This window comes from Lissotriton helveticus, chromosome 7, assembly GCF_964261635.1.
Source record: "Lissotriton helveticus chromosome 7, aLisHel1.1, whole genome shotgun sequence".
Classification (NCBI taxonomy): Eukaryota; Metazoa; Chordata; class Amphibia; order Caudata; family Salamandridae; genus Lissotriton; species Lissotriton helveticus.
The window spans coordinates 1,210,985,018-1,210,998,950 of NC_136068.1; the positions used below are offsets into that span (position 1 = coordinate 1,210,985,018).

General features: G+C 45.1%; 1 protein-coding gene across 1 annotated transcript in view; it reads left to right on the forward strand.

The window, feature by feature from the left end:
* TRIM25 (tripartite motif containing 25) overlaps positions 1 to 3,799 on the forward strand; it is a 570,281-nt gene extending 566,482 nt beyond the window's left edge. The window contains exon 10 of the mRNA XM_078654404.1: positions 1,663 to 3,799. Within this exon, the coding sequence (XP_078510530.1) occupies positions 1,663 to 2,192 (530 nt within the window). The 3' untranslated portion in view covers positions 2,193 to 3,799. The remainder of the gene's footprint in view (positions 1 to 1,662) is intronic.
* The last annotated feature ends 10,134 nt before the right edge of the window (positions 3,800 to 13,933 follow it).

A 13,933-nucleotide genomic window follows, 5' to 3' on the forward strand; every position in this document is an offset into this window, starting at 1 on the left:
AGTAAATTCTCATGTTTAACAGTGTCGAATGCTGAAGAGAGATCAAGAAGGATGAGGAGGTAGGTATCATTTTGATCTAGGATTTGAAGGGCATCGTCAATTATGTGAGTCATAGCAGTTTCAGTACTGTGTCCTGCTCGGAAGCCTGATTGATGAGCGTTGAGGAGATCAAACTGATTAATGTGTTTAGTCAGTTGTAGTTGCGCGCATTTTTCCAATAGTTTGGCGAGAGTGGGAATATTGGTAATGGGGCGATCGTTGTTTAGGTCGGTTGGGTCGACCGTAGGTTTTTTTAGTAAAGGAGTGACTTGTCCAACTTTGAGGGAGTCAGGGATGGTTCCTTGTTGGAGCGAGCTGTTGATAATTTTGGTCCAGAGTGGAAGTAGCAATGTAGTGAAATCTTTGACAGCATTAGCGGGGAGGGGATCCGTGAGGTGATTGGAGGGTTTCAAGGTACTGAGCAGTTTGCCTATTTCTTCTTCGGTGTAGGTGTCAAAGGAAGACCATGTAGCGTTGTTTTTTGGTTCGGTGTGTGTTATGCAGTTGGGCGTGGTGAAGAGGCTTGCGGCAGTGCGGAGATCACTCTTAATGTTGTCAGTTTTTTGGGTAAAGAAAGCGGTGAAGTCTTCACAGGAGGGTGCTTCGCACGCATTGCTAAGAGGTTGGGGTTGTTCCTTGGCTTGTGTTCTGATTAGCTCAAACAGTTTTCTTGGGCGGTTTTTTGCTTGGTCGAGCTGGAGGCTGAAGAAGTTTGCTTTTGAGCGCTTTATTTTCCTGAAGTAGGTGTTTCTCTTTTTCTTCAGCGTTTTCAGATGCAGTGCAGAAGGAGCAGTTCTCCAGGTGCGCTCTGCTATTCGCATGGCTCGTCTATCTTCATTGAGACTCCCGTCGTACCATGGATTGGAGATTTTAGTGGAGACTCTTTTTAGTTGCAGGGGAGCCTCATTAATTATTGAGGTCATGGCGTGGAGATAGTGGTCAGTCAAGGATTGGACATCTGTGGCGCCCGTAGGAGGGAGCAGGAGATCGCGGCTGTTCGGGGGTAGGGAGTATGGGTTGAGTTTTTTCAGGTCTCTTTTCCAGACTTTAGGTCTGGAGGATTGCCCAGTGTTGAGTTTGACTTTTTCATTGATGATGAATGTGACAATATGATTGTCTGACCAGTCACATGGTTGGATAGACTCAAGTTGGATGGCGTCCTCTTTGGCGATGATCAGGTCGAGGGTAGAGCCTTTCTCGTGGGTCGGGCTGTTGCATATTTGGGTGAGGTCTAGGGCGTCGAGGAAGTTTTTAAGACTATTTACCACCGCATCATTGTGATCGTTCCAGTGGAACGATCACAATTGTTGTTAGTAGTGGTCTTCTTCCTTTACAAATGATCTATTCACACTGTGAAATCTGACGTATACAGCATTCTGATACTCTTGCATCTATTTGATGGTAAAAAAAATTCTATGACAAATAGAATTCTCTTCACCATCTTTTGGTGATTTTGAAAGTGTTCTGAAGCTCTGCTAGTGCTGTTTGATAATCTTGCATCAGATAAATATCTAACAAAAGAAAGCGACATCAATGGCTCAATGTCTTTTTTTACTGTATGCTTTCAATGTTTTAACTATTTGACACATTTAAGATGTACCCATTTTATGTCTGTCTCCTTAGTTGCAGAGAAACTCTCGCTGGATTTTAACACCGCACACAAAAGGATAGTTCTGACTGAAAGAAATACAAAAATGTCTGTCACGGATACTCCCCTGCACTACAGCGACAACCCTCAGCGTTTCACTCATTGTTCCCAAGTGTTGGGCTTTCAAGGTTTCTCTAGAGGCATCCACTATTGGGAAGTCGAAATAAAGAGCAGTAATTTCTGTGGTATTGGTGTCTCCTACAAAAGCATCGACCGGAGAGGTACCGAAAGCCGCCTTGGGAGAAATAAAGTGTCTTGGTGCATTGAGTGGTTTAATGCCAAGCTTTCAGCATGGCACAATGATGTGGAAGAAATTCTCCACAATCCCAGCCCCGACAGAGTCGGTGTACTTCTTAACTGTGACAACGGTCAAGTGTCTTTTTTTTCTCATGCTAGCAAAACAATCCTCTTGTATAAATTCCAAGCCCAGTTCACTGAAGCGGTCTTTCCTGCTTTCTGGGTGTTTTCCAGTAACACCACTTTAGCACTGTGCCCACTGAAATAAATATGGACATATCATTAACAAGCAGGAAAAAATTATCAAAATTAGCTATCTGTATTGGTTAAATTTATCTCATGCATCCATATCTGAAAATGTCTTCTCTTAATTCAAATGAGCCCTCAGCTTGTGCGTCATAGGAATCATGTGAAGCTGCATTTCAAGCACTTATGTGTTTATCACTGGTGATTTACGCGTTTTTTAAATTTCATAGTATTTTATCAAGACATTTTACACATACATTTAGTATCACTTTCCCTTTGCAGGATAACATCATCTGGAAGAAATTTGGCCTAGTGAAATGTTGGTTTCCTTGTGATAATAGTCATGTAGATTTGGTCTCAAAGTCCATACTATAGCTCTTCGAAAAGTGAAAAAAAATACCTTTGCTTCCGCCTCGATCAGGGAATGCAATAATCAACTGTGTGAAAGACTTTATACAATTTTTTAAATGTGCTTTTATATTCAGCCTAAATGTGTACAGAGGCAGGATATTCAGCTTTTACCTAACCATTGTGATAGAGGGACATTCCATGGACACATTAATATGGTGTGCATTTCCTCCTGTACCAGTCTCGGAGGTAACTCAGCATGCCAAGCACTACCTACAGAAATCAATGTGCGCTCTCCAGGGCATGGGAAGCGGATGGTTCTAGTCACTTTATCATGTTCTTGGAGTCACTAAAATGTGAACCATTTAGTTGAGTAAAAAAAGCGCGGGTTGTTTACACCGCTAAGAGGCCATATATATATTTCCTAAATATGCAGGTTTTGGTGAGTAAACATGTATACGCCATATTAGTAAATGGGGAGGGGAATGTATTTTACCAAATGTAACGGTGGCAGTGTTTCAACTTCCTGCCTTCCATAATTTAACAGTGGTATGAAAATGGCAGCTGCATAATCCCGTATATCACTAAACCTTTTGGCAGGTTAGCATTCCCATTCCACCTGACTGGTAGCCGGATAGGCTCTTTGGTGAACTTGTCTATTTAGCATCCTTTGACTCTGATCCTCCAGTGGGCTGTAGCCTGCCTGATACGGCTCAAGAGAACTAAGCAAAACTATTCGACAGAACCTGTAACACTGTTGCCCCGCAGCTATGGCACTTGAATATCTCACTTTAGGCTTAACTAAACTGGAGGATCAAAAGATCCCACCATTGGCTGCTGAAAGGAGAGTCAGATTCTTTGTTGCCTGTCAATTCTATGTAAGATTATTAGCAGAAAAAAATAAAAATAATGTATTGTTAATTGCAGAATTCTTAATGATGATGGCCATGGTGTTCTTTTCATGTACAGTACACGTTCTCCATTGCAATTCCAGCCTTGCGGTGATTCTAATCATCATTTATTCCACACAGATTTCTACCTTGGAGGATGTTCGTTCCATTCGCTGCTGATTGCAGGCTACTGCCTGAGGCTGAGGGGACTCGAGTAATCTTTGTCTTTTGCAGAATTTTACTTGAATGTGCTTAAGTGCATGTATTTTTAATGTTAAAATTCGTTAAGAAGGAGATTAAATGCGTTCACCTCCATTATAAAGTTATATTATATTATGGTAGTTAAAACTCGGTTTCAAAATAAAATTAAAATGGTGGTAGTCAACAGAAAGATTTGTTAGCTGTGGATGTTTACTTGCGTGATCGGCATCTATTTATAAAATATTCACTTTCTTCACAGCTTCTTTCCAGTAACATTTAGAGCATAATTTGTCTAACCCACACGTCTGTCAATGGTTAATCCAAGTAACTTCTATTGTTCATTTGTGTCATTCGCCCGGTGCTCAATTCTCTTTGAAGGTACTTCCGTTTTTGGCCAATGAAGAACTCTATTTGGAGGTGGTGAGGATAATTTCTTCCTGTTTTAACATTGTATACAACGATGAGAAATAGTGTTCTTTGCTTCTGCAGAACAATATTCGAGGTTACTGGACAACATTCTGTGCTTATTTCAACACATCCCTTGAGTGCACTGAAGACCCTTCTTTGCCCAGTGCTAAATTCTGCTTGAGGGAGTTTCAAAGCATGTCCTGGCTTTTTTCCAGAGGCTAAGTCTGTGCTTTCTATGCCTGTTATGGAACTATTACAGAGAATGATTCAGAGCATTATCTGCCCATTAGTGAGTTATTTCTGTAGTTCAGAATTTTAAAGTGACAGTGCATGGTGATTCACAAAATTCCTGTTATATAGTAGAATTACCCCACAGGGTTATTCAGAGCATTACTTGTTTGTTGTATTAAGTAGGCCTGGGCGGTGAATTCTGTTCCGCTCTCGAATTTGGGGAATTTGGGTAATTTTGCGTTCCGCGGAGAACGCAAAATTGCCCAAAATTCTGCGTTCTGCGATTTCACAAAATTTTTTGCTTGTTGGCGTTCTCAAAATGCGTGTTCGTGAGATATTTCCCCTCGAGCACGCAAACAGGAAAAAAGCATCACGAACAAGCAATTCCGCATGTTCGCGGAATTTCTGCGTGTTCGCTGAGATTTTTTACAGTTTCACGGAGATTTGTGTTACGCAAATTCCACCCACAACTAGTATTAAGCACCACAGAGGGCTGTGTAGAGCATTCTTTGATCAATAACGAAATGTCACACATGGTGATTCAGAACATTCTTTGCCAGTTTGGATCACCCTAGAGAATTTATGGGGCATTATTTGTTCATTGGATAATTTACCCGAGATGGTGACTTAGAGCATTGTTTGATTATCAAATACCCCACCTATGTGCCCTCCCACGTGTGGATGGATGTGGTATACTACAAACCTAGCCAAAAAGGCAGCAGAGCTCTGTATTTCCTAAATGGAGTTACATTGTAGCATTTCTTATGAATATGGGCAACTAGTTCCAGATCCTGGGAGCATTGATGGAAAAAGCCTGCTGCCTTGTGTTTTGTTCTTTTTTACACTTCATAGTCTCCAGCCTGATGATGGACTGACTGTGGGTATGCCGAGAGCCACCAGAGATGGTGAGCTTGTCAGTAAGATAAGATGAGGGTCTGGTCATTATGGCTTTGTAAATGATGCAGTTGGTTTTGAAGCCGGTGCAGGCTGGCAAGGGGATCTTGTGGAATTCCATTAGGACAGAGGTGATTTGATTGTCTTCCAGCCTGATGAGACATGTGGCAGCATGTAAGATGCCCATATGAGGTGCCACTGTGGAGTCTGGAAGGCCATGAAGAAGGGTGTTACCACATTATAGATGCATGGATGTCAGGGCATGAGCAGCAGTCCTGAAGTTACTTTCTGGAATAAACAGTTTCACTCTCTTTAGAAGAAAGAACTGGGACCATGCCAAATTTGTGTTTGTTGGCAATGTATTCCTTGAGAGTCGGTGTTTAAGGTGAATTCAGTGAAAGTTGGGGTTCGAAGCCATGAAGGTTAATATCCTTGAACTAGGTTTGTACTATTTCTTGCTTGTTGTTTTTGCAAATAACAAGAATCCTGCCTTGGTTAGGTTGAGCGTCCGTTGTATGCTGGACATCCAGGTCTGCATGAGGTGCAGGCAGTGTTTAAGGTATCTGATGTCCGAAGCAGAGGTGACTTTCAGGAGAGTTGTGTATCATGGACATGTTGCTGATAATGCTCTTACCTGTGAGTAAAGTCCAGAGAAGCTCTCCATGTAGAGGATAAAGATGACAGATAGCAATATGGAACCCTGGGGAATTCAGCTTGGGGTAGGGATTTTTGGGACCTGTTGACAGGGGACTGAAGAGAACCCTGGGAAATTCCATTTGAGATAGGGTTTTTATGGACCTGGAGGTGTCCATCTGAACAAACTGGTGTGATTTGGAAAAGTGGGAAGATAACTAGTGTGGGACATGAATCCCATTCAAAGCTCGAGGGCATGGATGAGGTTTTGATGGTCGACTATGTCGAAGGCAGCTGAGAGGTCCAGCAATATCAGTAGGCACGTGTCCTCTTCATCTGTGGCCAAGAAAAAGACGTCTACAATGTGTAAAATAGTAGTCTATGCTTCAGCATAATCTGAGGCCAGATTCGTAGTTATGCAGGAGATGGCTAGCATTGATGTGATTTTGAAGTTGAGCGTAGACTGCTTTTCAGTGATCTCGCCAGTAAAGGGTAGGTGAGTAGTGGGCCGGAAGGAGGTCAAGGTCTTCAGAGTCTAATGTACTTTTCTTTAGTAGTGGGAGTATTTGGCCTGCATTCAGATGATGAGAAGTGGTGAGAATTTTCCCCGGAGCCAGTGCTTAATATGAGCTGGTGGTTTCCGCTGCTCAGCACCGCCACTTAATTGTCAGCACCGGTGCTTGGGTCAGCCTGCCACAAGGTGATGCTGTATAGGTAATTTAGAGATGACCACAACAACAGTTAAATGTTAATCCTATATTCATAAAAATTACAATTACCTGCCATCCTAGCCTTTCTGATAGCTTTGCTGTCCTGAAATAGTCTGAATTGTCACACTTGTAGGAGGGTGATGGTTAGTAGTTGTGTTGGTACTATCATTGGCAGCTTGGCAGAGGCAGTGTGTGGTGCAAGCTGCAGTGGCCTCCTGGCGAGAGCCCTGGCACTTATTTCTTTACAAATTAAGCACTGCCTGAAGCGAGCTTTGATGAAGGACGAGAGTAAGAACTCACAGCTGGCAGCTAATCTATTTGCTCTACTGTCTCCATTGGTTCTAAAGTACAACCACTTCTTGCTAATTGATGATTTTAATTTTGCACTTTGAGGACAAGGTGGCCTCCGTAGGCAGAGCACTGGAGAATGAAATGCAAACTTTACAATTTAAACAATGGATAGGAGGTCCAACACATAAGGCAGGATGCACTTTTGACCTGCTATTTTTCAAAATCGGAACAATTAAGAATCATAGCTTTGACCATATCTTCGGGTCTGACCACTTTTTGATTAATTTCTCATTCATGTTATCTATTGGTATATCAGTGAGTTCCAGCACTGCCTCTGCTCAGAAGAGAGCTTTGAGGAAAGTCAATCCTAAATCGTTTGCCAATAAGTTAACCCTCCTGGGACCAGTGACGAGGCTCCCTTTAAAACTTTTTTAGAGGACTCTACTTAAGCCGTAACTAAGGCAATGGATGCATGCGCTCCCTGGAAGACATGCGACTCCCCCAGAGCATCCCCTTTATAAAAATAGTGTTCCACCAAACTTAGATTAGGAAAAAGGAATTACAAAGCCCTTGAGCGCTGCTGGCGACTATCAAACATGGAGAAAAGCAGTACTTTGTAAAAAGATTAGAGGTGATTAGTGGCTCGTCGAGGGAGATATTTATAATGGTGAAGGAGCTTTGGCTCAGCGTCGTGAAGAGCTAGATACATTTCTCATTGAGAAAATAGAGATCTAGTCAACTTTTGATGACCAAGCTCCTCTAGAAGAACTCTTTTAATAATTTTGACCCTCATGGGAGAGCTTTAATCCATCGAGGCAGTGTCAAGCTTTTCAATCCAGAAGTGGTAGAAAAGGCCATGTTACAAGTGGAATTTGGGTCACCTTTGGACTCGTGTCCCCTGTTTATCTTTTCCCTGCTAACCTCTAGGTTAAGCCCATTTCTCACTCAGTTTTTTTACCTCTCTCTAAACAAGGCTAAATATCCTGCCATGTGGAAGCAGGCTTGAATTCCGCCAAAGGCAAAGAAAGCGGCGTTCGATGCTTCCATCTTGTCCAACTATAACCTGATCTTTTTACTTCCGTATGTGTCCAAGGTGCTAGAAAGACTAGTTAATGCCCAGCTAATGCATTTTTCTTGTTGAAAAACTAACTTCTTGGACCCTGTTTAAAAGTATTTTTAGAACCAGAAATAGCAGTGAGTCCACTCTTTTTGGCAGTTTTGGATACCATTAGATTGGCTGTTGATCAGGGTGAAGCAGCTGCCCTGATCTTGTTATATTTGTCTGCAGCTTTCGACATGGTCGCACAGACTATATTTTCCTGGGCAAACTCAAATTTCACCTTGACGACCTTATTGATCCCAACTCCACCCACCTACTCAACAGTCTGGGCACCATAGGCCTCACCGGACTCGTCCACAAACCCACGCACATCGCAGGCCACACGCTAAACCCCATCTTCACCTCCAGCGACAGAATCAAATACAGCCATGCCGCAGAAACCACATGGTTCGACCATTCCATTGTCCACTTCAACTTCACAACCCCCCAGTCCTCCAACCCCATGCCGCCCAGCACCCCTCATCGCAGCTGGGCAAAATCTACAAACCCGAATAGACAGAAACACTAGCTCCCAGCCTGTTCAAGCGCTCCAACTACCTGGACCAAAATGGCATACACTCCAACAACTGGCTGACATATATACAAGATTATGCTGGCCAGCATGGCAGAAATATAATTCTCGAGCTCTGTTTCATCCTATAAAATCCTGCCCTTATCACCTACATGCGGATGCCATAGTTGGTGGTGCTGCCTGGGGCAGATAGCTGACACTCCTGGGTGTTCCAATCTGCACTGTTGTGCTCCTGGGAATTCCCGACGATTGAAGCTTGACAGAGCTGTGGGAGCGACCTACAACAGATTGCATACTGACCAAGCCAAAGCTGTTCGGGGGCCTAGTGTCTCCTGACATGCAGGCCAGAGGTTCTTGGAAACGGGCCTCCGCTGGGGCCGCCAACACACCACTGGGTGCCTGTATATAAACTGATGTGACCTCCTGGTTCCTCCTGTGGCCACGGCCACCTCCAGGGACTGGACTGGGAGGGTTGGCTCCTCCTGTGCAAGACTAGACAGTATTGTGACCCCAGGGGAGCAGTGCATCTACATGTCGGCACCACTAACCGGTATTGGTAGCTGACAGGAATGAACTTCCACCCAAAGGGGCTGGGAGAGCTCTGTGCTGTGACGGCACCCCCTTGGGACATTAGAAGTACCCCCAGGTGAAGCCTTATATACTTGGATGTATCTCTCTCTTCCTTTGGGAGGGCGTGTAGCACATGCCCATCACACACATCAGAGACCCCCTTAGGTGGTGTGAGGGAATGTGCCAGTGAGTAATTATTATTATTATTATTATTATTATTATTATTATTATTATTATTATTATTATTATTATTATTATTGAGCCCTTGAGGTGACATGCCACTTATGCTAAGGCTTTACACCACTCCTGCGGTGCTGGTGACCTTGAGCGACTTAGGAGCCTGAAGACTAACGGCAAACTCTATGGGTAATGCCTGGCTGATCCCACCTAGACCGGAGGTCTTGACCAGCGCAGTGTTGCACTTATACCCTGAGCACCAAAATTGTGCATGCCGCCATCGGGCTGCCTGCTGAGTCGATTTGTTTTGAACACTTTGTCTGAAGCCAGTTGGCTGGATTTTGACTGGGTGTAGGGACTGGAATGTCGCTGGCCCTGTGACGGGCTGTGCACCCCACAGTACGCAGATGTTCCCCTTGACCCTCTCCTGAGATGACTGCAACTGACATTGTACAAGATCTTTGGGGCCGTCGAGGACTCCAAAACTACTCCCAAAGGGAGATTGTCATGGTGTCAGGGAGCTTGGCTTCTTGTGGGCTGATTACCATAAACTAGCGGACAAGGTCAAAGGCTCTAAAGCGGTAATACAAGTCCTGCAACTGTCAGAGCGAGCTCCGACAGTACAAATAACAGGCTTTTCAGACCGTGTGAGCAGACTGCAAAGCCGCATGAAAGATGCAAAAGGGTGCAACAATGTCCTGATAGTCTGGATCCCTGAGGGTTCTGAAGGACCAGATATAGTAAAATATTTGAGCACTAACTATATACTGAGGAGGCCCCCACGTAGGTCACCCAATTATTTGCCCTGGAATGAGCACACGGGGTCCCGGCCCCTTGGCGCACACCCAGACCAGTTGTCGCTAAGTAGTTACATTATAAGGACAGATATACCTTACTGCAATGACCATGGCCCAAAGGCCATTTCAAGTGGGCAATGGTCAAGTCTCCCTGTTCCCTGATTTCACTGCTACTGTACAGGCCAAGCAGGTCTTCTTCAAGTGAAACAGGCGATTAGGGAAGGAAGGCTCTGGTACTGACTCTTTTTTCCTGGAAAAGCTTAAGATTGTGTTAAAAGGGAACTTGCACTTCTGCCTTACTACGGATGAGGCTTAGGCATGGCTTGACTCCTATCATGCTGGGGTTGTAGACCAGGTACCTAGAGCACCGGGCATAGAACGAAGACATGGATTTGAGTGCCATGCTCCGCACCAGTCCAATTTGCACTCAGCAGAAACATCCAAGAATCAAGTGGTGAGAGACAGCGAGGCGGCTTTGCGGGAAATAGTGGAGATTACTGTTGCCCACCCATCTGATTCTGAGGTTAGCTTGCCTCTGGACACCTTTCTTGGGACTCAGACTATGACGGCCCACAACGTGAGGGGGGCTACCCATTAAGGGTGACTCCTCTGCCTGTGGAGGATTTCCTTTAACGTCACTTTCCAGGATGTCTCAAGACTGCTGATGTTTTTACTTTGGTGGATGGTGCTGGGGGCCCCTTTCGGGGGCAATCAGCCGTTTTATGGAATTTTGTTGTGGCCTCCCACAGGGACAATAAACGTTCACTTGGGGGTCAGCAACGACCAGAGACTTTATTTTTGTTTGAACCTTTCTTAGAAGTCCACCTCACACCGCCATTACACAGGGCCCGTTAATGACGAAGCTGCATGCTACTTGCACTTTCGTTTATCTAAGTTTGTGTGGCCAGCCGTTGCTATACTGCTCTGGGGCTGGGGAGTTAGGTCAGCTGGTGGAGTGTCATACTGTCTTGGTAGGAGTATGTAAGATGAATAATGGGTGCTGCTGTGAGGGTGTGGGACAGTGAGGTTGGCGGACTTATGGTCATATTACATTATTGTCCATGCCTACTACACAGCATAGCATTACTTTCTTGTCATGGAACATCAGGGGCATGGGGTTCACGGTGGAATGCCACAAGATCCACATGTGATGTGCACACCACCAAGCTTCAAGAGACGCACCTAACCAGTGAGGAAGCGTATTGGTTGCGATGCTGCTGGCGTAGCCAGGTGCACGCCATAGCATACTCAGCCTTGGCACGGGACGGGCTCATTTTGGTTCGACCTGGGGTTCCCTTTGAATCCACTGTAGTTAGGATAGATAAGAGGGGCGGTACATTTTGGTGGAGGGGAGACTTGGGACACAGGTGGTGCTGGGTAGCATATATGCACCCAATCACGATCATGCACACTTCTGGGAGTTGCTCTCAGCCCAGTGTGTGCAGTTGTCCCTGGTTGCATTGCTGCTTGGGGGTGACATTAATAGTGTGTTGGACGTCGCCCTCGACCACTCTACCCTGCCGATGCCAGGGGCTCTTGCTAATAAAATGGCCAAAGTCTTGAGGGACTGGTTGGCACAGTGGAAACCAGAGGATGTTTGACCCACACAACACACTGCAGTTAGGGACTACTCATTTATTCTATTGTATATCAAGTGTATACGTGGTTGGATCATTAGATCTGCTCCAGAGGTCCCTGCTGCTACATCACACACTCTGAAAACCTAGGCCAAAATCTTTCAGACCATAGCCTGCTTTTATTGTTTTTTCAACCATTTGATGCACACCCTGCAATATCAATGTGGCGTCTTCACAAATCTGCTCTTTTTGATGTCCCCTTCTGAGAGAAATCTCCCTGCGGAAGGCCATAATACTATATTTGGCCAGAGAATGGCCTTGTGCTGTCGGGTTTAATGGGAGGCACTCAAGTTGGTGGTACGTGGGCACTGCCTGAGCCAAACCGTAGGAATTTGGCGGTACTTTCACCGCAAACAAATGCGGCTTGATAGTACACTGCATGCACTGGATAACAAACTGTGGCTTGAACCGACTGCCTACCAACTGTTACTTGAAGCTAGGGAGCAATGTATGTGGTCCTCAAGTGTCTTCACTGTCATAACTATTAAGAATATGCCAGTACAGCCGATGAGGAGGAGGGGAGGCCGGGGAGATTGTTGGCCTGGCTAGTCCGAACAGAAGGCAGAGGCACCCCCATTACGCGGCCTCTCTCCCAAAGTAGTGACTCTCTCTTTACACCTGCAGAAAACACAGTCTAGGAGTTGTAATGCACTCACTCAAGTCCTATGTGCTCTTTTGGACGTCTCTTAAGTTGCATGTCGTGGCACGAATAGTGCTTCCCAAGATGGTCATGCTCCCTCATTTGCTTTACCACTTTGAAAACCTTTTGGTGAACGTACCTACTGCCTTGTTTCGACAACTCGACTCTCAACTCAGAGATCTGGTGTGGGATGGTGAGCTTCACAGGATTGCCCTTGTCACCCTTTGCTGCCTGACTTGTGGTGGGTGCTGGGAGCCTCCGATTTTGAGTTGTATTTCGAGGTAGCCATCTCCAATGGATCATCAAATGGTTGGATGCGTCCAGCCAGGAAGAACTAGGCTTTATTGGTTCTGAACCGAATCAGGGTATTCTATTGGCCAAGCTACTTAACTCAAAACTGCGTATCCGTCAACCGGGGTTCCTACTCTCGGCAGCCCTGTATTGCTGGCAAGCCTGTACAAAATGGCGAAGACTAACGTGCTGTATGCCCCAGAACTCCAGTTGGTGCGGTTGCCGTATTGGGAACCCCTGTCCTTCTTCAAAGCTGGTCATCTGAATGCGTGGACCCATGCTGGAGTGGTTACCATGGGAATTGCTTCCAAACAGGTAACCTCAACCCCTTGGTGGACTTAACTACTACCCACGGACTGCCTCCTCAAAATTAAGGGCTACCACCAACATTTCATAAGTTATGGGGGGCGAGAGCTTCAGAATCCCTGACTCGTGTTGTCCTTCATTTATTATTGACGATGTGGTGGAATGGCTACCTAATCACCTGGTTCTTAAAGGCGCTTAATGTGCAAGCTCGGAAACCTCTAGCTCCCCTTCATACACGTTGGAACACTGAGTTGGGCTCGGATCTGACTGACTTTGAGTGGGGACAATTGATAGCTTACTTTTATACAGTCTCCCGTAACACACGCCTCATATACATACAGTTCAACTACACGCATAGAGCATACCTAACGCTGCATAAAGTAGGGGTCGTATATGGGGGAGACACTGGGAGGTTCCCTTGTTGCCATCTCTTGGATACAGATGTTAGACAATTAACCTGCAGCCGTTCCGGGGATCAATCCTACTGAAATTAAATGCTACTTTGAACATAGCACGCAAACATACCATCAATGGTGTCCCTATATCTGTGTAATGTTGGTTAAACAAAATTACTAACGGATGACTTGTATGCGTTTTTTTAGGCATTATTCTCCAAATGTAGAATATTACTAGAGGAGGTTCTTTAAATGTTTGCTGAGGCCCTTTGCCTCCTCTTATTATTGATGTGCTTTCAGCTTCTGCCCAGCGGGCCCCACCAGGAGGATGCCTGAGGAGGCAGCTGTGCATGCCACTTGAGGTTTATAGCCTTCTAGCAAGAAAAAGTACAATGTCCGCAAACAAAGCTGCCACCTTGTTATGCTTTGTGCGCTTGTAAATGGTGAGCAATTTGCACCAGGGGGATACTGTACTCCGCAATATACTGTTCAAAAGAAAAGGGACAGGCTGTCTAAGAAGAGATCCTCATGGGTAAATCAGTTTTTTTCATGCCTATAGAGTAAGTCCATAAATGCTAGAAGCCCCGGACATAGTGGCCGACCCTGTAGTAGTATTTCAAGGGCATATGGAAGGACGTACCGCGTGAGATGGAAAATTCTATTGATTCATTGTTGAATAATTGACACCAATCTAGGGGAGGTGGGTGGTCATT